Here is a 22,124-nt window from a genome sequence, read left to right as displayed (position 1 = left end):
GCAATGTGAAGATTACTACAAAACTACACTTTCTGTTTCAGAAGAACAAGGCTGGGCTCCAAATACCAGCAGCTGACAGAAGGATGGGAGGCAGGAACAGCCAAGGTCTGTACACTTGAAAAGAAAAATGTTCTATTTATACTTGGAGCCAAAAGATTGTATACTCAAATTAGCTGGGGAGGGGGGACCCAAAAGAAGTTATTTCAGGTTTAGAGCTAGGAAGTGATTCAGCTGAGAAGCCTAGGGAAAATTTCAAAGTCTAAATAAAATTGTGATTTGTTTGGAAGTATTTTTAAAGATTTACTCCCTTTCCACTTCTTAAAATATTCAGTAAATTCACTAAAATATCTGACCATGGACTTGAAATATTTAACTTATTTGCAATAATTTTATTCAGCCTAAAATTAAATACTAAATGCCTGCCATCCATGTTTTGTTTGGAAAAATATTTCACTTGAAAACAAACAAATAAAGCTGTGACATAGAACACAGGAGATTGCAGAGTCTTTGCTGTCTCAGTCTCATCATTCATATTTTGTAGCACTTCTAGTGTTCCCTCCTATGCACACGTGGAAAACCAGGCTCTATTTCCCAAAGCAGCTGAGGATGTTGGAGAGCCAGGCTTGCAGCTGAAGGCTCAGCAGGAAGATGCACAGAGGAGATCATTACTTTTCCCATCTATCCTTTATTTTTCAATTCTAGCAGCTTTCATTATGCTGCAAATAGTTTTGGCCACAGTTGTACCACCTCTTATGTTTATTCAGTCAAACTGTTAAAACTTAATGAAGTGGGTGCACAGCTGATTTCAGAAGAGCCCTTTGCACAGCATCCCAACTCAAACACTGCTCAGTGCTGTCAGGGAAGCTGGAGAGGAAATTCTGCTAGTGAGTAATGCAGCCCTGCACTGCACACAACACACAAAACCTCTGCAGACACACAAACTAAGTTTCAGAAGGCTTTTTAAGAGAGGCATAAGATTTTTTTTTTTTTTTGACACAAAATCCCTCCCTGAAACTTTTAAATGTAAAAGATTTCCATGTTCAATTATCTAATGGAAAGGTAACCAGGGAATGGAAAATCTCCAAGTGATTCTAGTTAGGGACCAGTATTTTCTTCCTCTTTCTGATTGTTATTGCTGGCAAACAATGCCATGTTTTAATCATCTGCATGTGTTCTGCTTCCTACAGGAGCTGTGCTAGTGCAGAGTCCCACGTGGCACCAGGCAGGGTGGGGGAAGCTGAAGGCAGTGAAGAGGAGAAGGAGGAATAAACATTATTTCTAAAGTGCCAGGAAGGATGCAAAGCTCAGAGAGAACTGCAGGAGGGAAGGACACTGGTGGAATGAAGGAAAACATCAGAAAGTATTTCACAGGCACATAAACTATATATATATATATATATATATATATATATATAAGGTGAGAGCAAAAAAAAAAAAAGTAAAAATGTAAGCCTAACAATGTATCTGCAATCACATAGCTCCTGGGGAATGATCACTTCCAGTCTGGATTCAACCACCATGTTCATCATGGCAATGAAACAAAACAGCACTAAAAATTGAATCAAGTGTCACCATACAATAATCAGATGTGTCACCCTTATGTGAAAGGGCCTTAGAGACTTCAACCCATGAAGTTCTGGGGAATAAGGGATTCTTTGGAGAGGGATCTGCCCAGACACAAGTGTCCCCAGGGCTGATCCAGTTCTGCTTTGAGTCTTCAGTTGCTGACAGTTCTGTCATTGCACTGCACTTAACACCAGTGAGAACAGGGAGCTGAAACAATCCATCAAACACACATCCTCCTCCAAATTAATGCACAAAATCCAACATCACTGTCACATGATAAAAGAATGATTTATTAGAGCAACTTTATGATAAAATTATATAAAATAACAATTTGGTTTTTTAAAGACATCCACAATATCACCTTGAAACAAAATGTACAGATACTGCCTATAATCCAAACAAAAATAAATTACTGTTCAAAAAAAAACCAAAACAACAAACCAAAAGTGAATAGAAATCAGGGCAGAAGAAACAAATCAAAATTATACACAGCATTTCAAGAGGGTGTGGAAAAGAGAAAGTCATTAATTGATTCAAGTTATACAAACGTGTTTCAGCTTTACTCTCAGACAGCTCAGCTTGCATTTGTGTTGCATGCAAATGGAATGATCCAGTGAACAGTTCAGAACAGCAGAATCAGCAGCATAACAACAGCAGAGAGTGAAATAGGCACAATTCAGCACGGGGCACATCAAAAGTGAACAGGTAGTTCTGTCTGGTCTTTGCAAAAGTTATACACATTTACCAACTTCAAAAATAGCTAGTGTGATCTGCAAAACAAGAAAAAAATTAGTAGAGTCTTGCACTTAAATACTTTACACTTTTTTATCTTTTTCTTTGTCTCCTTTTTTGTCAGTAGGCTGTATGTAAACATTCCACTAATTGTACCTTTACTAAAATACTCAAAGATGATGCAGATGCTCTTTCCTCCTGGAGCATGACCACAACATGACACCACCATAAATCCAGCTGGGTCCTCGCTCCCAAAGCTCCTACACACCCTCACAGGAATTTACATTCACGCCATCAGAACAGAGTAACAGGATTTTACATCTGAAAGCATCAAAATGAAAAGTTTTCAAGTATAGTGGAAGAGCTGAGGGCTGGGATTTTGGAAGGTGCTCAGGGAATCAGGCACCCAAAGCATATGGAAAACCCAAAAGGACCTGAGCACTTGCTTCCCTGAGACTTTGAAAATCCCACCCTTTGTTACATTGCTTTAGTCAGACACAAAACACATGAAAGCAAAGTGGCACTGGAGTGACACACAGGGCAGCATCACCCCTGCCAAGCTCAATGCAGAGCCCAGCCACAGCTCATGGAAGCCAGCAGGAATCTGGTGCACTGACCCTGGGCCCCCCAAATACACCACTAGACATGGGTCAGGTTCACACTGGAGTCACACAGGCATGTTCCCATGGTTGCATACAGTACTGCTTGTAAGAACCAACAATCAGCAAAGGAGTGGATAGCTCTTTGGCTTATCTGGAGCAGACAAGTGCAAACCACAGTATTTCAGAAGCAGTGAACACAAGAAAAAATATGTTGCGTTTCATCATTGACTAGCAAAACCTTTTCAAATGCAAAGATCCAAAAATGAGCATTGTGTCAGGACACAGAAGCATTTTACAGTTTGGCTGAGTCACAAATAAAACAAATCAAGCTGTGCATCCTCCCTGCCTTCACACACTCATCTCCAAATTATCAAGAGACACTGATTGTTGCATCCTCATTAGTCACTTGAAGAGGTACCGTATTTTGCAGGTTGATTTAATTGATGCAAGGTGTCTGTGGGCTCACTCTCTAGTTCAGAACAGAGCAACCAAGGGAGAAAATCCCTCCCTGATGTGTTCAAGAATCAAAGAAGAATCAAGCAATTTTCAAGTGAAAGTAAACTGAAGTCCCATCAAGGACACATTGCAGAGAAACAGAATCCACTTGCGCATAACCATGAAGATGTGGAAAGAACAAATAAGCAGAGAAGTCAGATGAACATCTTAGTAACTCACTTGTCTCTACAGCAAAACTGAAACTAACAGCAACACCTTATCTGTGAAGGTCCTTCAACTCCTAGTGAGTTGGGGTAGCACCTGGTCAGCTCAAACCCTAACTAAGAAGGGCTTGAAAACTTGTGTCTCATATGTCAGGAATGATACCACCACTTATGATATTCACCAAGGACACAGTCAGGTATTTCAAGAAAAGACAGATCAGAATCAACGACTGAATTAACACATTCAGATAGTGCATATATTACAGGCAGAACAACATCAAGGGCAAATTCTTTTTATTCTGCATTCATCTACGTGAAATCCAGCAGATTTCTTCATGGAAGGGCATCTCCACACAAGCAGATGAGCTAATAGCCTACTGGAAATCAAGGAAGGATATCTGCACCTACTATTTACCAGCCAGCATCTTGCAGGCTCCAAAGTAAACTAATGGCGTGTTGACATACTCCCATTTTGGGACTGATCTTGTCTCTGCTGAAATTCATGGAAAGCTCTTACTGGCTTCACCAGGAAAGCAATCACCTTCTTCACTAGAAAGGTTAAACACTTTGTGAGCATCCCTATTTATTTAAATTATTTTAACAGGTTCCCACTGGTTACAACATCCTAGCAGAAAAGCTCAGGTAACTACTGAAGCTAACTAAGGAATCCACTACTCACCCCAAAATATAGAGTCAGCACACAAGAAGCAGTCAAGCTTGGGAAACCATTTTCACTGGTTAAACTACATACTGTATGAGGGTAAAGTGGAACTCATCTGCTCACCTTTCCCAGTAAATGTATCCTCCACAGCTACAAAAGAATTTATTTGCCTGATTACTATTTGTTGACCTGGAAGAATGAAAAAGGAATCGATACAAGACAGAAAAAACTGGGAGCAAACACATCTGGAAGAGATCCCCTCAAAACCAAAATTTTGGCTCTTAAAGCAACAAAAATTGCTTAGTGTTTTGCATTTTAACACAAAGACAGAATATAAACCCCAACTTTTGTTAAATAAGAAATTGCTCCAACAACTGTACATAACCCTTAGTGTTTCTAGGATTGTAAACAGACCAAAAGTTAAATCCAGAGACAAAAATCCCAAATGTACCAAGTGCTTGACACTGTTGAATAGTTTCTGAAGAACACCACAATGGTGGCTTTTGCAAGCACTTTTGCATTGAAAAAAAATTCATAACAGAACTAGCCATAAAGGTGGAGCTACATTGAGGCCATTATTTTTTCAGTGCTGTCAAGTGATTGCACTAGTTCACAGCCACTGTGTAATTAAGTTTATTCCATGAGCCATTGGAACAGATGGTTTTCTTTGCAATTGGGTAATTGCAAACATCTTAGTCTTTGGCCCAGCCAAGAGCATTTGTAGCTCATTATGAAAAGACTGTATATTTAAATTAAAAAAGAAAAGCAGCTTAAAGACAGCATTTGTACCAAAATCACGAAAATTTGGCAAGCTAAATTGTAAAACCTAACTTTCTGTACCTACCCCAAACTTTGGGTCTCAAATATCATCAAAAATAGTAACTGTATTAGTAGTCCTTACATTCATACCATTATTAACTTTTATACTTTCCCAAGACAAAAAGCAAAAGGGTTTATTCTGTCTTGTTTTGGTTTTTGTATTGAAAAACATGCACAACTTCAGTGTGGTTGTCTTTTTATGACTGCTGAAAGGAAATCTTACACAACTGCAGTAAGGGCTTCTCTCAGAAACCCATGATATTGCACAATCATTCTCTTGGATTTGCAAGTTGATTCCAACAGAGTTGTAATGCTTCACTTGTACACTTCAAAAAAAATTCAATCAAATAAAACCCAAACAAATATAGTACCAAAAACAGTGTGGGTATTTTTTCCAAATTGAGCCTCATTACAACTGAATAGTTATAAACAGGCCAATGCAGGAACACTTCAGCCTCGGCAGTATAGAATGGAAAATATGCAAAGCCTGTTTTCTTATGGCACACTGGAAGAATAAGTGAGTAATTTTGTAAAAATCAGTTTGCCTCTGTGCTGAGTATGTGCTGCTCCACAGTGCTAGTCTTGTTTAAAAGGCATACACAGACTTTCCATTCACCCTCACAGCATAGATTTTTCATTTTTGTGCAACATGTTAGCAATCTAAACAACTGCTCCACACAAACTGTCCACAAACCACTCATACACAATACTAATGCAACAGTAGATTACAGTATAACAGCAATACAAAATATTGTATCAGATCACATATTTCTCTCCATCTGGAATGAAATTGGAATCTTGTAAGCTAGAAGACCCACAGTTCGATTTCTGAGCGTAGTTTCTCATCTGTGCTAGGGACAAAGTCTCCAGTGTGGACCCAGAATTGTTAGCAGTCCTGACTTTAGTGGCTGTAGATTGTTTAGCAGCAGAAGATGCTTTGTTACTGGCAACTATATCCAAGTTTCCAGTAGGGTCAATGATAGCATTTATGACTGGGGAAAAAGGGGGGGAAAAAAAACAAAACACATTAGCAGCAGAAAGCAAAGTTTACAAACAAAAGTTTACCACCTTCATTTTGAAGGCAGTAGAACTGTAAGCTGTACTTTTGTTCATTTTAGTCAGGTTATTTTCCTCATTAGTATCTTCAGATCTAAAAAGCTTTAACAAGCAAAACCTCTCTTAGATTGAAGAGATGTCGACTCAACTTTCTGGTTAAATTGGAAAAGACAAACTACAGCAGCCAAATGGCAAGCTTTTAGCAGGAGCCCAAAATGATGCCTGGATGCTTTTACATGCCTTTATTACACTTTTAGGTGATGCATGAACTTGTCTTGCTTTTCCTAACGCAGAGATCTATGTGCAAAATTCAAGTCCAAAAAGCGTAACACAGCTTATTGGCTGAAAGATGTGCTAAATATTTCATCAGAACAGTCCTGCATCAGTTTATCTTATGGGAATATGCTAATTACCACACACAGAGCATTTCCACAGCAAGAGTGTCTACATTTCCATAGTCAAAAATTTCCCTAAAAACTGGCAGTATAAGATAAATAAACCTACTGTTAATTCCCTATGCACTCATCAGACAGCACTGTGGTAACAAACCAAACTTCTGCATTCTTTACCAGCTTTCACTGACAAATCAGGCCAACATTATTTTGTGCAACTTTACTGGCATTTGAGAGACAACAAAGATTTTAGATGACCAACCTTCAAGCTGTTTTTGAACTCGCCTGAGCTCCTTCAGGATAGAACTGATTTCCTAGAAACAAAAGTATCAGAATGGAAAATTAAGCAACAAAGTACTCAACTGACACAGGAATCTAGTCTTACTGCTTCTGCCTTATCTGATCAAGAAGATTCAAAGCCAGAATTGCTCCTTTAACATGAAAGATGTATTGAGGTGCATGTGTCAGTGCACAGGCAGCCTGCTCTGCACCATGTCACCAACTGCTACTGCACCACCCCATTCACAGTCACAGGGGCTTTTAGATATGAAATGCTACACCTGTACAAAGACTCCTTAATATGAAACACACAAAGATATTTGTAAATTCAACTCCTAGACCTGACAAGGCATTTGGCCACATTGATACTGCTACAGCACCAAGTTACACAGGTCTTGCACAAGGTTGTTTGGCATTAATCATATCTGCTGGGTTCACTACTGCCTTAAATTCATACTGACAATCTCCTTCAAGGACAAAGAAAGGTCATGAGAGCACAAAAACCATCTTGAGGCTGAATCACCTGAGTGAATTCACCATGAGGTGGATTTTTACTGCCCTAATATCAAACAGTTACAGGTGAAGAAAACAAACACTTCATGAGAAACACCTGTCTGCAACTGGAGCTGTGGAAACCACATGGCAGGTGAACTTTTGGTAAATGTTTAAATGAGGCCTAATGACCATGAACTTCAACATCTGTTAAGAAACCCAGTCTCTGAAGATCAATTGCAAAGGAACTGGGAAAGTTTGGTGAAACAAAACCACAGAAGGAACTTACTTTGTCACACTTCAAACAGTAAGAAACCCAGCAGTTCAACATGAAAATGGACCAGAAATTTCAGAAATCAATTTGAGAAGGGTCAGAGATTGCTGGTTTGGTTTCTTATGAAGTTTTCATGGATGGATGTCTTTAGTATTTCACCTGTTTGCATGGACTTACTTTGTTTGATGTCTTCAGAATTGGCACCTCATTTTCTGAATTAATTTTGGCCTCCATCTCCTCCCAGGTCCTTTCTGAGTTTTGAAACAGAATCCTGTAACACAAGAAGTAGAGCAGATCTTAAAATTGCCATCAAAAAACTGGTTGTTTGAAAGATTTAATTATCACAAGATGTGGCAACAAAAGAGATTAATGGATTAGCAACTGGACAAAGCACTTTTCAGCTGATTTAGGAATAATTCAAAATCCTTCCCTGCCTGATGTCTCTACAGGAACAACAAACTTTGAAAAGATTTCACAAGCTTGGTAACCTGCGAATTTACAAGAGTCTTGGTACAGAAAAGGAAAGAAGAGACAATCCACCATTTTTCTGCTGTATCTCCTGCACAGGCAGCATTTCAAAGTCAAGGCATCAACAGGCATTACAAATCCAGCATTAAAATTCCAAATGCCAAATATATGAGGAAAAGTGATAGCAAATAATCATATTACCTCTGCTTCACTACACACACACAATTTCCTACATCTAGATTTCCTGCATCCTGATTACAGAACTTTCCAAGATGACAGTACAGTATCTTCCACAAGTAGCAAGTCAACAAACTCACCAGCAGCAAGTCATTTCAGACCAGGGACAAGAAGTTACTTACTTCATTTTCTCAGCGAGGTTTTCTGTATTTTCACGGATTGTATGTGATAACTGGGACACTGGGTTCAACATCAGGTTGTCAAAGATTACCTAAAACATGAGGACAGATTGGAAAACTTTCAGCAAAAGCAGCATACTACAAAACAGGATTTTTTTTTGTACAGTAAATGTACAAAACTGAAACATCTTTCTTTGTGTGGATGATACCTGAAGTTCAAGGGAGATTAAGATGATCTGCAGCTTTATTGCTTCACTTTGGCAAAAAGGTTAATACTAACTTGTTCAGGCTTTTTCTAGAGACAGAGACACAACTGTTTGCAGCAACATTGTTTGCAGCAACATAAGTATTTAAGCAATTCTGAAAGAACAGCACTTAGGAGTTTCCACACCTGACAAAAAAAACCCCAAAAAGTCAAATCACAAAGCAAGAAGCCCCACAGGCAGTCTTGCTGAAACTACCTCACGTGACACATATGAGTTCAAACCACCTTCACAGCCAGGTATCCCACCATGTTACATTCTGCTTTATTAAAAGTAACAACAAATCCAAGTCCTGTGGCTTAGCAGAGCCTCCAGGCTTCTGCCAGGAAAGCCCACATCAAGCTGGGGGCACTCTGAAGCTTTTATCCAGCCCTGGCACTTCCCTACAGGAGAGGAAGGGATTGTTTCCAACCAGTCACAGGACAGGATCAGTACCAGTGGCTCAGCCCACAGTCTCCTGTATGTGCCTGTGTGAGTCACACTCCACCTCCAGAGTGGCTGTGCTGCAGCCAGATCTCCCCTCCTGCCTGCACTGCCTCCCTGAAGCCTCTGCCCCAGCTCTTCCTTCCCACCACAGCTGGCAGGCAGAAAGCAGAGTGACAGCCAATGCTGGACCAGCAGCTTTCTCCTCCTCCCCCTGGCACCATCACACTACAGCCCTCACCCCAACACCACCCCCAGCCTCAAGTGCAGGCCAGGCTTTCTCACCCTTTAGCATCACCCCAGTGATTTGCAGGTTGCCCTGCTCTGTCAGCCCAGAAGAATCACATCAATTGCAAACATTGGAGGGAGCAGTGCTCACAGACTGACTAACCCTCCTAAGGTCCAGACCCTGCCACTGCTGCTCCACAAGCAGCTCTGACCAGGATGCCAGCTGCAAACACTAAGGTGCCATTAAACTATCAGTGCTCCAGGTTTCAAAGCTGAGATTCCTCAGTTCTCCTCTAAGACAGCAGTGAAATACCCTAAGAAGGCTCTGACACTGAATGCATTCTCCAAAAAAAAGGTGACCAAGCCTCATGTTTTACTGGCATTGTACACAAGGGAGGAAACTTCCAGTCACTGCTGGCAAGAGGGGTGGTTCTGTTCCTCTTTTTTCTTTTTGAACACTGCTTCTACACCCACACATCAGGGCTGCTGAGAAGTGTAGGGGTTTTTTTTTTGAGCAGCCTCCTTTGGCAGCTTACAAAGAACAATTATACATACAGCAGCTTAAAGCAATGTCATATATAAAGGAAATAAAAAGGTGGCCTGCCTCCTCACGGTTTCTTGTCCTTGGTTTTCTTGAGAGTTCCTCTTCTCTATTATCATTCATATTTTGGTCGAAATCCTTCAGTTCCACTGATCCCGGAGGCACTTTCTGGTAGTTCAGACTTGCTTCTGGAATGTGCTGCACCAGCTTGGAAATAATGAGCAATGAGTCATTAAAAATTCCTAGGGAAAGTAGGCTCACAGGCACTCACTGCAGGTATTGCAGATTTTCAGGCAAGCCCAAGAGGAACACTGATTCATTTAAGTCTTGTTCAGACAGGTATGGGCTCGTAAGTAAATTACTAGACCCCAATCCTCCAAGTGCCTATCCACTGGAGTCATACCACAAAACTCTGTGGGGCTATCCTACTTTAAAATTTTGAGTCTTGAGCACATATGGAAAAGTACATCTTTGTCTTTTTTGAATTTAGCTAAAACTCAAAAGGACCCTGTTTTCCCATATCTTATGTCTTAATATATCAATGCAACATTAATGACACATTCAAATTAATCAAAAAACATTTAGTAACACATGAAAGAGATGAAAAAGCAATACAAAACCACTAAAAATGCAAATAATTAACAGGAAGAACAGAAATGACAAGACAATTACTCCTGTTGGGTTTACTGACAAAAACTTTAAAAGAAGGGGAAGAAAACAACTGACAAGACAGAGATACAAAAATAATGGGATGGAAAGTGCACCTGAGATGGATATGCCAGCCGAAAAGATCTACGAGCAATCTGTGTTAAAACAGAAACAAAGAGATCAATGCTAGTGAATGACTGTGACAGTAAGTATCCAAGAGAACACAGGGTTTGGGGTTATTTGGGGTTGACATTCCCAAAAGCACATTCCTGAGGACCACCCCCCATCATGCACTGAAGCCCATGGAGATCCTGGTCACCAGCCAGCTCTGCTGAGGTGACCTCAGGCAGCTCCCCATTACACCAAACTGGACTGTGCTGAGTGAAATCCAGAGCCCTCTGGGAAAGGGCTGAACATGCAGCCCAAGAGGCTCTTTGGCAAAGCACACAGCTCCTGGTGAGGAAACCATGTGCCATCCAAGGTCCAGGCTCCCCACACTATGCAGCAGCACTTGGGTTATACACAGGCAGCAGGTGTGAGATATTATAGTGCAGAGGCACAACAGGCAAAATGTTTAGCTAATAAGCTTCTTTTCATCAAGTGCAGAAACAGTAAGTTAGGCTGATTGCAGCAGTAGGAGTGTCAGAAGGGAATGAGATATTCCTACAGTGAGCAGGTCTCAGCACAACTGAAAACAAGGTAAGGACAGCACCTGCTCCACCATCACAGATTTTTGTACATGACCTGTTCTGTTCTCACATTTTCTGTTATGTCACACCTGTAAGCATTTCCTCTTGTACCAACACTTATACTGAGCATGTTACACAAAAACTTAACAACCTTAATCAGGCTCTTTAGTTTTTGTTACATTATTATCAACTTTTTTTCAAAAATGACTTGCCAAAAGAATTTTATGCAGGGCTAAAATTCACAGAAGGAGTCAGTGATTTGGGATGACCCAACCTGACTGTGTTTGCAGCAGCTGAGATTTAAGTTTGATGGCTGAGCCCTGCAAAATTTACACACCCATGAAACAAGGCATCCCAAACAACCCAAGGCTTTGGTAAATCATGAAGGTTCCAGCCTTCTTGAACTCTTTCTTTTGTTCTGTTTTTTTGTTGGTTTTTTTTTTTTTTTTTTAATTTGCCTAATTTGTAGCAGTACTCAGCTCTGTATGCCAAGAATCTATCTTATGATAAACTATACAGCTGAGGCTAGAAAAACAAAACAAAACCACCCCAAACATGCACTGAGGAAATGGAAAGCCTCCCTGGCAAGCATCCAAGCCAGCACTGAACCTGAAAGGACAGAACATGAAAAATAAGGTTTAAATCTAAGGCTCCACCTTATAAGAGAACACTCTTGATTTAAACTTTACCCAAGCTTCTTAATAAAAGTAATTTAAAAAGCAGTTCATTTGAAGCTGAGAAATGCTGTGCCACACACTGGTTCCAAATGACATTTCTGGTACAGTATTAAACACTCAAAAGTGATTCTAGTATCAGTACTTTTTTTTCCTGCTTTCTCCCCCACTTTTTTTGGAATAGATATAAATATTTGGTAGTATAATGCAGAATGGCATACAACACTGCATAAGCTAGAGCAGCATAAGAGACAGCCACACACAGAAAACTTTTCATATGCACATAATCCCTTTTATCAGATGTTTCAATATACTACTATTAAAACCACAGCTATTTCTCATCACTATGTTCTTTCCTAGAATATTAAATACAAAGTTGTTTGAGAAACAGTCACAAAATTCATTGCTTAGCATCACACACACTGACAGACATTTCTCTGCATCAAGACAAAATTATTAATTCAGCACAGTTTCAGCAACTCTTAAGACTGTGGTAAGCAGGTGTGGCAGTGCATGGTGCTGAATCTGCTCCAGTACCAAAGATGAGGTGTCTGTTTATTAAACTCCCACCAGTTTATATTGTTGGCATTGCTAACAAGATCCCTAAGCTGCACTGTTTAGGATCCCAAGCTGTTCAGGACCCAGCTCCACATCTCAGCACTGGCAGCAGAAAGCCCTGCTGAAGGAACCTGTTCCTGGCTATCAGTAACTTAAGGCAGCAACACTGATGCCCTGTGACATTTTGGGTGTAACTCAAAAGGCCTGCCAGATACTGGCCCTGCTGAAATCATGCTGATATCCACTCCTGCTTAGAAGAAATCTCATTAGAAGCCTTTAGAATGTTTTCAGCCTGAATACACCAAAGGTTATGGCTCCTGATCTCTCTTGACAGGCTCCTATCAGTGCTTCATCCTTCACACCACTGTAAGAGCTCAAAAACTGCTCCAGCAGTGGGCACTGCCAGGAGTATTCCCTACAGTGTGACAGTCCTGAATTTGCTCTCCTGACTGTTGTGAGGGACTGACTGGCATGTCCCACACAGCAGCACTGCAAAGCCACAGAGTAACCCTCACCCAGGTCCAAGCAATCCAGGGTTTGTGATTCTGCCATTTATCATCATGCTTTGGAGCCTGTCATTTTGCACAGAGCAGAAACACTATTTTGCAGGTGTCCTCCTCTAGCAGCTGGGAACATTCCTCTGTATGAGCTAACTTATGGTTGAACCTTTCAGTGGTACTCCAAAAAAAAAGCAGGGATGCTGCTCTTCCTCTCCTACTTTTCTGTGAGTAAAATGTTTCACTTGCAAGTCAGAAGTACAGTAGGCCTGTCACCTTTACTGCTTGAAAAGAAAAATACAAAAGGCAGCTTGGCAGGTGTGGCACTTGCAAGGAAACAAAGCAATAAAACACTTTATCTCAGAGGCTGCAGTTATTGTGAAACATTTGTGCACTTTGGCTCCAAAAGGCCCCAGGACAAACCCCTCCCTGAGCAGGCTAAACCCTGACCTTGGTTTAGCACAACCACAGCCACACTTGCCTGATCTTCTGGCTATCTCCCTAAACTTCTGCTTTGCACCTCTAGTGCTGATCACAGCAGGGTCACAGGGCCTCCAAGGACTCTCTTGGCAGAGTAACAGCTTGGTCTCAGCTTTGAACCCTGCCTGGGATGGGTCTGCAATTCTCCTAACAACAGGGGGCCAGGGGAACTACTACCTGAGCAGCAGAGAGCTGTGTATTTTTAAAGCCCACACTGGTGGGAATGTGGATTTAAAAGTAGGAAAGGCAATTTTACTTTAGCAGCTGAAGCCTCCTGGTGACCCTGCAACCAAATTTGAGCTGAGCTGGTCTCTGTACTGCAGCTGGTGAACCAAATTAAGAAATTGCCTCTCTCCTTCCCAGCCTAGTGCAGACAAACTGTGCTACACAATTTGGGAAAAAGCCACAGCTTCACTGAAGGGCTGGGGAACAGCACTTCCCAAGCTACCTGCCTGCTTCCCTGCCCAGCTCCCAGAGTCCCTGCCCTCTTCCATCAATACTCAGATGGAGGAAAGGGATTCAAGCAGCACCTGCACAGCATTTTGACAGTCCTGGCACAAAGGACACAGCAGAGGTACAAAACACACAGCTGACACAGAGTGCAGCCAGCACACACAGTCAGTGCCTTGTGTGAAACAAAGGGGAAGGCTCTGGCTGCCTGGCACAGTAGCACAAACACATGCCCTCCATCCTGTTCCTCAGATGCAAATTTCAGGGACCAGTGTCCAAACAGAAGCCTTGAGAGCCTTAGGAAATTATATGATTTCCCTATCTTGCCAGGCTGGCTGTGGCACAGAGGACAAACTAAAGATCACCCTAAACAGGCTGCAGCTGGGTCTTTCTGGAGGTGCTTTTTAGGAGGAAAGGAAGCAAGGTTTTTCAGTGCTGCAGCACATGGGGGTGCTGCCCTGGCTCCCCACCCCTCCCACGCCCTGTGTGTGATCCCAGCACTCACCTCTTCCCTGGCAGATATGGTGGAAGCCGGAGTGTTGGGCACGGAGCTGAGCGAGGGGCTGGGCCCCGTCCCCGAGGAGCTCTGCGAGTCCCCGTCTCCAGCAACATCGTGGATCTCTCGGGCAAGGATGGCCACGTCCTTCACCAAGGTTTGGCTGAGCCTAAAGCACAGGCAATGAAGCAGGACCATTAGGAACAGAGTACAACAGGCATCATATTCATAAAATATAAAAAGAGGAGCCACAAAAGGTCTGTGGGAACTATAACCTCTGCAGGGCAAGCAGGGCTTTTGGGGGTGCCTTGGCAGGGTGCTGAGGAACTTTCTGGCTGCATACAAAATAAATCCCCTTCCTTCCTGAATCCAGCTTGGAAGTGGTGAATTGATATAAAGCAAATTCTAGTGACTATGCACTGCCAGAAAGTACTGGAGACAATCCATGAAGAAATTTTATGCTATTGCTCCCCACCCATCCACTGTACTTCTTTGTCTTTGTTTTTTTAATACAATACAGTTAATTTGTCTTCTTCGGTCTTGTTTTCCATTAAAAAGGGAGAAGCTTTTTTTTTTTTTTTTAACTTGAAGAAAAAAGCCTCAATTTCTCTTTCCTTTTCCTTGTAGACTGAAAATCACAACATGCCTCCACATTCTCCAAATGAGCTGTGGGATTATGAGGGTAAGCATGGCATACCTTACAGGGATCTGGTTTTCAGAAACCAAGTCTTGAAACTTCAAGCCCCTTGACAGATGTCCAGTTAACACTGGCAGCACTTTGCTGTATCTGCTCTAGAGCTCAAAAACAGTTCCTAAGTCTCTGCATTGTTGGTAGTAGAGCTTTAAAAAAACATTTCAGACCAGAAGTAGGTATTATGGTAATTTTAAAGGAAAACTTCCAAGAGGAGAAAATAATCTTACAGCTAGTCAGCTTCATCTGAAACAATTGTCTTATTTTAATAAAAAAACAAAACCAAAACAACCAACCAAAAAAAAAAAAACAAAAAAAAACCAAACCCCAAAAAAACAAAACACCCCACCCAACAAAAAAAATAATTATTATGGAATATTCCAAGTTGAAAGGGACCCAAAAGGAAAACAAGCAATGTGATAAAACTGTCAGTTCATCAAAACGTTTCCTTGGAAAGAAAATGCACAGTTGAACTAATAAAATGCAGGTTGAGCTGCCTGCATAAGGTAACCCCTCTCCGTGCTGGTTTGGATAGAGCTGTCACCAAACACTTCCATTATGTGATTCAGTACTGTAAACAAGTAGCATTTTCCCTTTTAACTCTCCCTGCCTCCTCTAAACCCCTCCCAGTTAATTCGGGAGCAGCAAGGGAAATCAGGACTGCAATTAGCAGGCAGACTCAGTGACAGAGCCCTGCACGGTGCAGCCAGACGGGTCTGACGCAACCCTTTATTTATAGCAGCTGAGAGCTGAGCACTCCCAGTGCTGGGAGTGCTGCTGGTAGGGAAGCCAGCATCTCTCACACACACACTTCATGCAGCACAGGTAGAGCAGCCTGGTTTGAAGGCTGACACACTTTTGAGCAGCTTGACTTTCAGCAAGAAAAGCCCTTTCGAGGTGAGCGTGGCAGCGATGAGGGTGATGTGGCCAAAAGCAGACACAAGGCAGCTTCCTCAGGCAAAAGTATTTCAAGTATGGCCAGTACAATGGAAGACCAGTATTTCTGGAAAGTTGGCATAACACAGTTGCATATTAGAGATGACAAACCTCAAATGCCACTGTTTAAAAAAAGAATCTATTTGCTTTATTGCTGAGGTCCTCCAGGCAACCATCAGACCACCAGTACACAGCAAGTACCGTATCCAGGGACATCCAGCTAAGCAACGATTCATTTATACACAAGGTCTAGACAGGTTCAGATTCAGCTGTGCCAAGCAAAGAAGTTTCTGTCCTGCAGCTATTTCTTACTGCTCCCTCACCAGCTTCAGGCAAAGCAGCTTCAACAGTTTACATATTCAGTCTTTGCTAATCCATTTGACTTCCTGTGCAGAGAATTAGGAGAGTTCACACCAACCACACCAAACACACACACTGTGACTTCCAGCAGAGATATACAGGTATAAACAGACTTCCCACGGCTTGAACAAGAAATAGATACAAGGTACAACCAGCACATCCAGGCTTGAACCCCAAGGAGAAAACAACCCATTTTCAACACGTGGGTTAACAAATAAAGCCCCACCTCACCTGGCTATTTCTGCTATCTCTGCTGTTTGTGCCATGAAGTTGTAAGGGTCGGGGTTGTCATCAAAATCTTCATCATCATCCGTTTCTCTGCCGTTGTGTTTCTGCTTGCCCAGCCCAGAGCCACGGATCCTCGGTGTTTGTGTGGCTGTTGAAGTATGGGAGCGTTTGTGTTTAGGGGAGCTGTGATTTGAGCCATATTCCTCCTCCGAAGTAGAAGTATAATCTGAACCCTGTGGTCTCCGCCTTGATGCTTATAAAAAATGAATTGGTTTCAGACTGAGGACAGTAGTCAAGAGTAACTACAAAAGGCTGAAAGGTAACAAAAAACTAGCCCAAGAGCACAAGGAAAGGAGAGTTTCTGTGCAGATCTTAAGTTAAAACACCACATTCTCTGAGCTTATTTCAAAGTTGAGCTCCTCCACGGCTCCCATTCACTGAACAAATTTGGAGTGGGAAATTCCAATGGAAAATCATAATGACTTATGTTAACGCCTCCACTGTAGTAAATTATTACCACAGTTATTGCCACAGACTTGGCTTGCCATGCACAGAAGCTCTGTGTGGAAGTAGCACACATTTCAGACTCCTCACAGTCCCACAGAAGTCCTTTTCTAAAGGGAGCCCAATTTTCAAGCCTGCAGATACCTTTCTAATTAGCTTCAAGTACAAGGAGAAGGAGGGGTTTTTGAGTGAGGAGTAGACTGATGCTTGGTGTTATTTGCAAGACTCCACACCCCATGTTCACCTCCTGCCTCACAATTCACCATTAATGACAATCTACAAGAAAGTGTTCACAGTCAGGACTGGCTCCAAGCCCTGGAGCCAAGTGGAAGCTGCCCACTTATCCCAACTTGTTCTGCAGATCTCTTGACACCCAGGTTTTCCTTGCATGGGAAATGTCAAGGTGTCCCTATTTGAAAATTGGGCTCCCAATGTTTGCTGCCTCACTATGCTCTCTATAGGTACTGCTTCATTCCCTTCTGTCCATCCCTGGAGAATGAAGACCCACCAAACACAGAACCAGATGAGTTATTTAGAATTACAACACTGAAAAACTTCACTGTGTTACCAAGACATTCCTTACACTGAAACACTGTATGTGAATTAAGCCAGCATCCTACATCATACAAACAAAACCAACTAATCTGGCATGTAAGATGCATGCAGAAACTATAGATAATTACTGTAAGTGAAAGAAGTATTCCTAGATACTGCTATCTCACCCATAGCTATAACAATGCCTTGTCTTAGGATTTAAATATATATATATAATAAGTATAAATTTGCTCATATTCAATTCATAGAATTGTATTTCTTTTTTTTTTTATGCAGTTTTAGAATCAAGAGGTCACCCTGTCACTGAACAGCAATTTTAAAATCATGAGACTCATTTTCCTCTGCACACCAAGAGAAATCAGAATCAGCTGCCTCAGTATCATTTAAATTACCCTGAGTAAACAAATTGTGTATACAGAGAAGCATGGGAGACAGGTCTTTGGCTTTCAGAACTGGTAACTTCTGATGTTATCTGTGACTTTCACAAGAAAGCTACTTCAGATGGCCCAACAATAAACTGGCATTTCTTGTATCATGGGCAGACAATTCATGCTGTTCCTCCACTAGCAAGATTAACTTTCTCCCACTGGGAGAGTTGGGAACTCCTGTGATTAGCTAAACACTAAGAACTGAAATAAATCAGCCACATCTGCCTCCTTATCCCCTAGGCTTGACACTCTATGCTTTCAAAGATTGCTGTATCATGCTAAAAAAAGTCTTGATGGCACAGTGCAATAGTCCAGTTTAACAACATGTCACTCTTGCTGCAGGAAGGGAGTTCTAGCTGCTGACTTGCTATGTCTATAACAGCATTAGTACAGGAGCATGCATCACACGACAGCAAGCAGGATGAAGCTCAAAATACACCAGATGTACTTAGAGCTTGCACAAGGTTCACAACCCTATCAAGGAATTAAGAGGTTAGTATTTTAAGAGCAACTAATTCAGAGGAAGGATTAGCATCATCTGCTGCAACTATGGACAAGGAAAGGTGTTAGCACCCTGCTACAGAGCTGTGGAAATCAAAAACCAATTCATTTGAATAAAGAACTGGCCAACACTTATCATTTTTCTCCGAATGATTTGAAGCCTATGGTCCAAAGGCAGAGGGTGTGCAAAAAGCACCTCCTGTTCAGAAAACTCTGAGCACATTATTTTGCTATAAATTTGTTATTGTTGAACAAGAAGTTAATAATAGCATCATCATCTCAAAAAAAGGCAAGAGAAGAGACTGTACATACTCTTTTAGCTTAATTGCATTCTGATTCACATGCATATACAAGTGTGTAAGAAAAAAAAAATCACTAAAATTAAAGGTGAAGATGAATGCACTAAAACAATCCAAATCAAAATAAGCAGCAAATAACATTTTTAGCATGCAATAAAAATGAATACTGCAAGAGAGATAAATAGTTCAGCTGCATGAAAATATATTAAACTATCAAATGACAGATACAGAATTACAAGAACCCTTACAAAATCACCAAACTGCTGAAAAAGAGCATTCCCCTCAACAGGACTGAGAAATTCATCCAAAGGGATTCTTCCTGTCCCTTTGACTACCAATTATTCCTAAAATCCTAAGCAAACACATCTCTTTTGCCACATCTGTGGCATATCAAGGGCTACAGCATAGACCTGAACTTACACTAAAGGTTTCAGGGACAATCTCTTATTACAAATTACCAAGAGTTGTCATCTACATTGTCCCACTTCTTCATTGAAGGCTGATTTCAGTATGACAAATGCTGATATTTCAAGGGTCTATTGAGTGCTCAACTACAGGACAATGTAGTCCCCACAGCTTTGCCTTGTGGGAATCAGAACTGTGAACCTGCCTTAGCTATGGCAAAAGTGAGTGACAATACACAAAAGTGTCAATCTCTTGGGGCAATCAACACGCAGTGTCCAGCTCTACATTTGCATTTACAGGAAGAACAAGGGAACACCTTTCACAACACAGGGCCATTTATTTCTTGTTCTTCTGTTTCAGATGCCTTCAAACCTGTCTCCTTGGACATCAGCTGTCACCAACACCATTATAAGCTCTCTTGGAGAAAATCTTGAATGTTACAAATAAAGCAGAACAAAATTTCTTGTAGCAGTAGAAAGGCATTAAATTGTATATTTTAAACAAAACTATGGCCAACTGTCAAATGGCAACTGGTTCTTCAAAAAATAAAACCACTGGAAAAAAAAAAAAGTAGCTATTTGTAGTATCCTCACAGACATCAATCACCACAATGCTATCTCACTGAGTATGAGAGTGTTGTGCTGTCTCCACACTCACAGGAAATCTCAACATCCGTGCTGCTCATTATTGCAGACTTCTGTACTCACCAAGGCAGCACCTCTACTACTGTGATACTAATCCTCAGCAACCATGTGCAGCCTGTAAGTCAGAAACAGAGGAAGAGGGGAGAAATACAAAGCAAGATCACTTACAAGACGATGAGGAGGAATACTTGACACTGCTTGAACGGGTCCTGCTGAAAGGCTGCTTGGCAGAGGCAGCAGCTGCCGTTTTCCTGGCTGCAGCTCTCACCTCTGAAACACCCGTCTTCCGATAGGAGTCGGCGCTGCGGCCCGAAAACCCCGTCCTGGCCTGCGCCGCCTCCGAGTCGCTGGGCACTGTGAAGGAACCTGCCCGTTTCCTGGGCATGGCCAGGATGTCCAGCCGGGACAGCTTCTTTGTCTCTGTGGGCTGCTTGGTGCCCTGAGCGGCGGCGTCCGAGCTGGAGGCCGCTTTCTCAGCATCCACGCATTCGTTGTCCGATGCGTCTCCCAGCCGGGCGCGGCGCAGCTTTGAGGCCCTTGTGGGCCGGGGGGTGGATAAACTGTTGGAGCGGGTGAGAACCTGCTGGATTTTCTGCACGTTCGAGGTCGTTTTGCTCTGCTCCTCCTTGGTGGCCTGAGTGTAGGGTTTCCTCCTGGGAACAGGCCGGGTTACCGAGTGCTCGTGGTCAGACACGACCGCGTCTGGGACTGGCAGGTAGGGTGAGTTTGAACTCCTCTCGTCATCCGTGAAGTCGAGTGAGCCTCGAGTCCCCGCGCTCCGCTTCATCTGGAAGCGTTTGGCGGCCTCTGCCCGGTTTGGTGCCTCTGGTGCCTGTGTTTTCCGCTTCTCCGTCAGCCTGTCCCGAGCGCTGGGCTGCCCACACTGGTCCTGGATGGATGGCGTGGAGGAAGATTTCTCCTTCTGCAAGCTCACGACTGCTTTGCGCTTTGGGGCACTTGCTGGGACATTTTTGCCACTCACCAAGCTGACTGTGCTGGCCGTGTCTACATCTGAGTCCCCTGACAAGGAGTCCTCCAGCTGACCAGCAGTTTCTGAGGGCTCCAGCTGTTGGCTTTGACCTAGCAATTTGGCTTCCAGTGCTGCCAAGGCAGTTTCAGTGTCCTTAAGCAGAAGATGAGTGTCCTGACTAAAGTCCATACGAGTTGACCGAACAGCCTCTAAATCTTTAAGCAGAGGATGGCTTGAAATATGTGGGAGTTTATTTTGAGGAACACCACTGCTTGATTTATCTTTGGTAAAACTTTCCTGTCTAACAAAAGACGCCGTTTCCTTTCCTGATGTGTTTTCTTGATCTTGAGGAAGACTCTGATGAAGGGAAATGACAACTTTTCCAGCCGTGTTTATATAAGCACTAACATCTTTGACCGGTGGCTTTCCAGAAACTGGTGTGCCAGCACACTTGAAGGAAAACTCCGGATCCTTGCTGTCCTTGTCTGCACGAATGTGGGACACACTCAGAGAGAGCTTGGAGGGAACCCCTGCATCACTGCTGTCATCACCAATGTAGAATGAAGTAGAAACTGGCTCGCTCACAGCTCTCACGTGAGAGATCCGGGAGGCTCCTGGCTGCCGGCTCTCTGATCTGTTGTCTTCCCTCATCTGCTCCAGCATTTTGCTGTTCTCTTTATATTTCTTGCCTTTTTCTGTGCTGAAGCCATCATCAGATCTGCTGGCATCACTGAGGCTATCCGGATCCAGGTCTTCTTGGATGAAGAGGTGGCTGCTGGAATCACCATAGGCTTCCACACAGTGGTCCTTCACAATGGTTCTCTTGGTGACCTCTGAATAGGAATCCTGGCACACCAGGACCGTGGGAGTGGGGCTGTCTGATTTATCACTGGGTGGGAGCTGGGGAAGAAGGCGCCTTGTTCTCGAGGGCACGGAGTTTTCTGGTTCCCCTGGTTTTGGGGGTACCCCACTTTCTGAAGAGAGTTAAGTGGAAAAGAATCAATTATTGTAAATCTGTGCCACTTATTTATTTATTTGTTTATTTAAGAAGAGCTTGATCCTGCAAAGTGCAAGTCCACAAAAGCACTCACAAGATGTGCTTAGAATTAAGGTTTTATGTAATATGAACATCAGCAGGGCCTGGCTGGTCCCTGCTCCCTTGGGTTTATCAATACAGACATTAAACTTAATTCCTTTGCTGAATCACACCGCTCAACACCTTCCCTTCTCAAGGAAATATGTCAGATTCATTCTCCCATAATATACCTCTCAGTACAAGCACCATGGAGGATAATGACAC

The 22,124-nt window shown here is 42.5% G+C and overlaps 1 protein-coding gene across 5 annotated transcripts in view; it reads right to left on the bottom strand.

Moving 5' to 3' along the window:
• Positions 1 to 1,835: 1,835 nt before the first annotated feature.
• The window catches only part of CEP170B (centrosomal protein 170B), a 57,617-nt gene continuing 37,328 nt past the window's right edge, over positions 1,836 to 22,124 (bottom strand). For 2 of the 5 annotated variants that reach the window (XM_079307690.1, XM_079307691.1), the window contains 9 exons: positions 20,023 to 21,798; positions 16,522 to 16,666; positions 14,313 to 14,472; positions 10,576 to 10,614; positions 9,875 to 10,018; positions 8,360 to 8,448; positions 7,710 to 7,803; positions 6,750 to 6,801; positions 1,836 to 6,031 (listed from right to left, as the gene is read on the bottom strand). In XM_079307690.1, the coding sequence (XP_079163816.1) occupies positions 5,796 to 6,031; positions 6,750 to 6,801; positions 7,710 to 7,803; positions 8,360 to 8,448; positions 9,875 to 10,018; positions 10,576 to 10,614; positions 14,313 to 14,472; positions 16,522 to 16,666; positions 20,023 to 21,798 (2,735 nt within the window). In that variant the 3' untranslated portion in view covers positions 1,836 to 5,795. Of the gene's footprint in view, positions 6,032 to 6,749; positions 6,802 to 7,709; positions 7,804 to 8,359; positions 8,449 to 9,874; positions 10,019 to 10,575; positions 10,615 to 14,312; positions 14,473 to 16,521; positions 16,772 to 20,022; positions 21,799 to 22,124 lie in introns of all 5 variants that reach the window. The other 3 variants (XM_079307688.1, XM_079307692.1, XM_079307689.1) reach the window with 2 other exon arrangements.

This window comes from Erithacus rubecula (genome assembly GCF_903797595.1).
Source record: "Erithacus rubecula genome assembly, chromosome: 6".
NCBI classification, from domain to species: domain Eukaryota; kingdom Metazoa; phylum Chordata; class Aves; order Passeriformes; family Muscicapidae; genus Erithacus; species Erithacus rubecula.
This window is presented reverse-complemented; position numbering and strand designations above follow the sequence as displayed.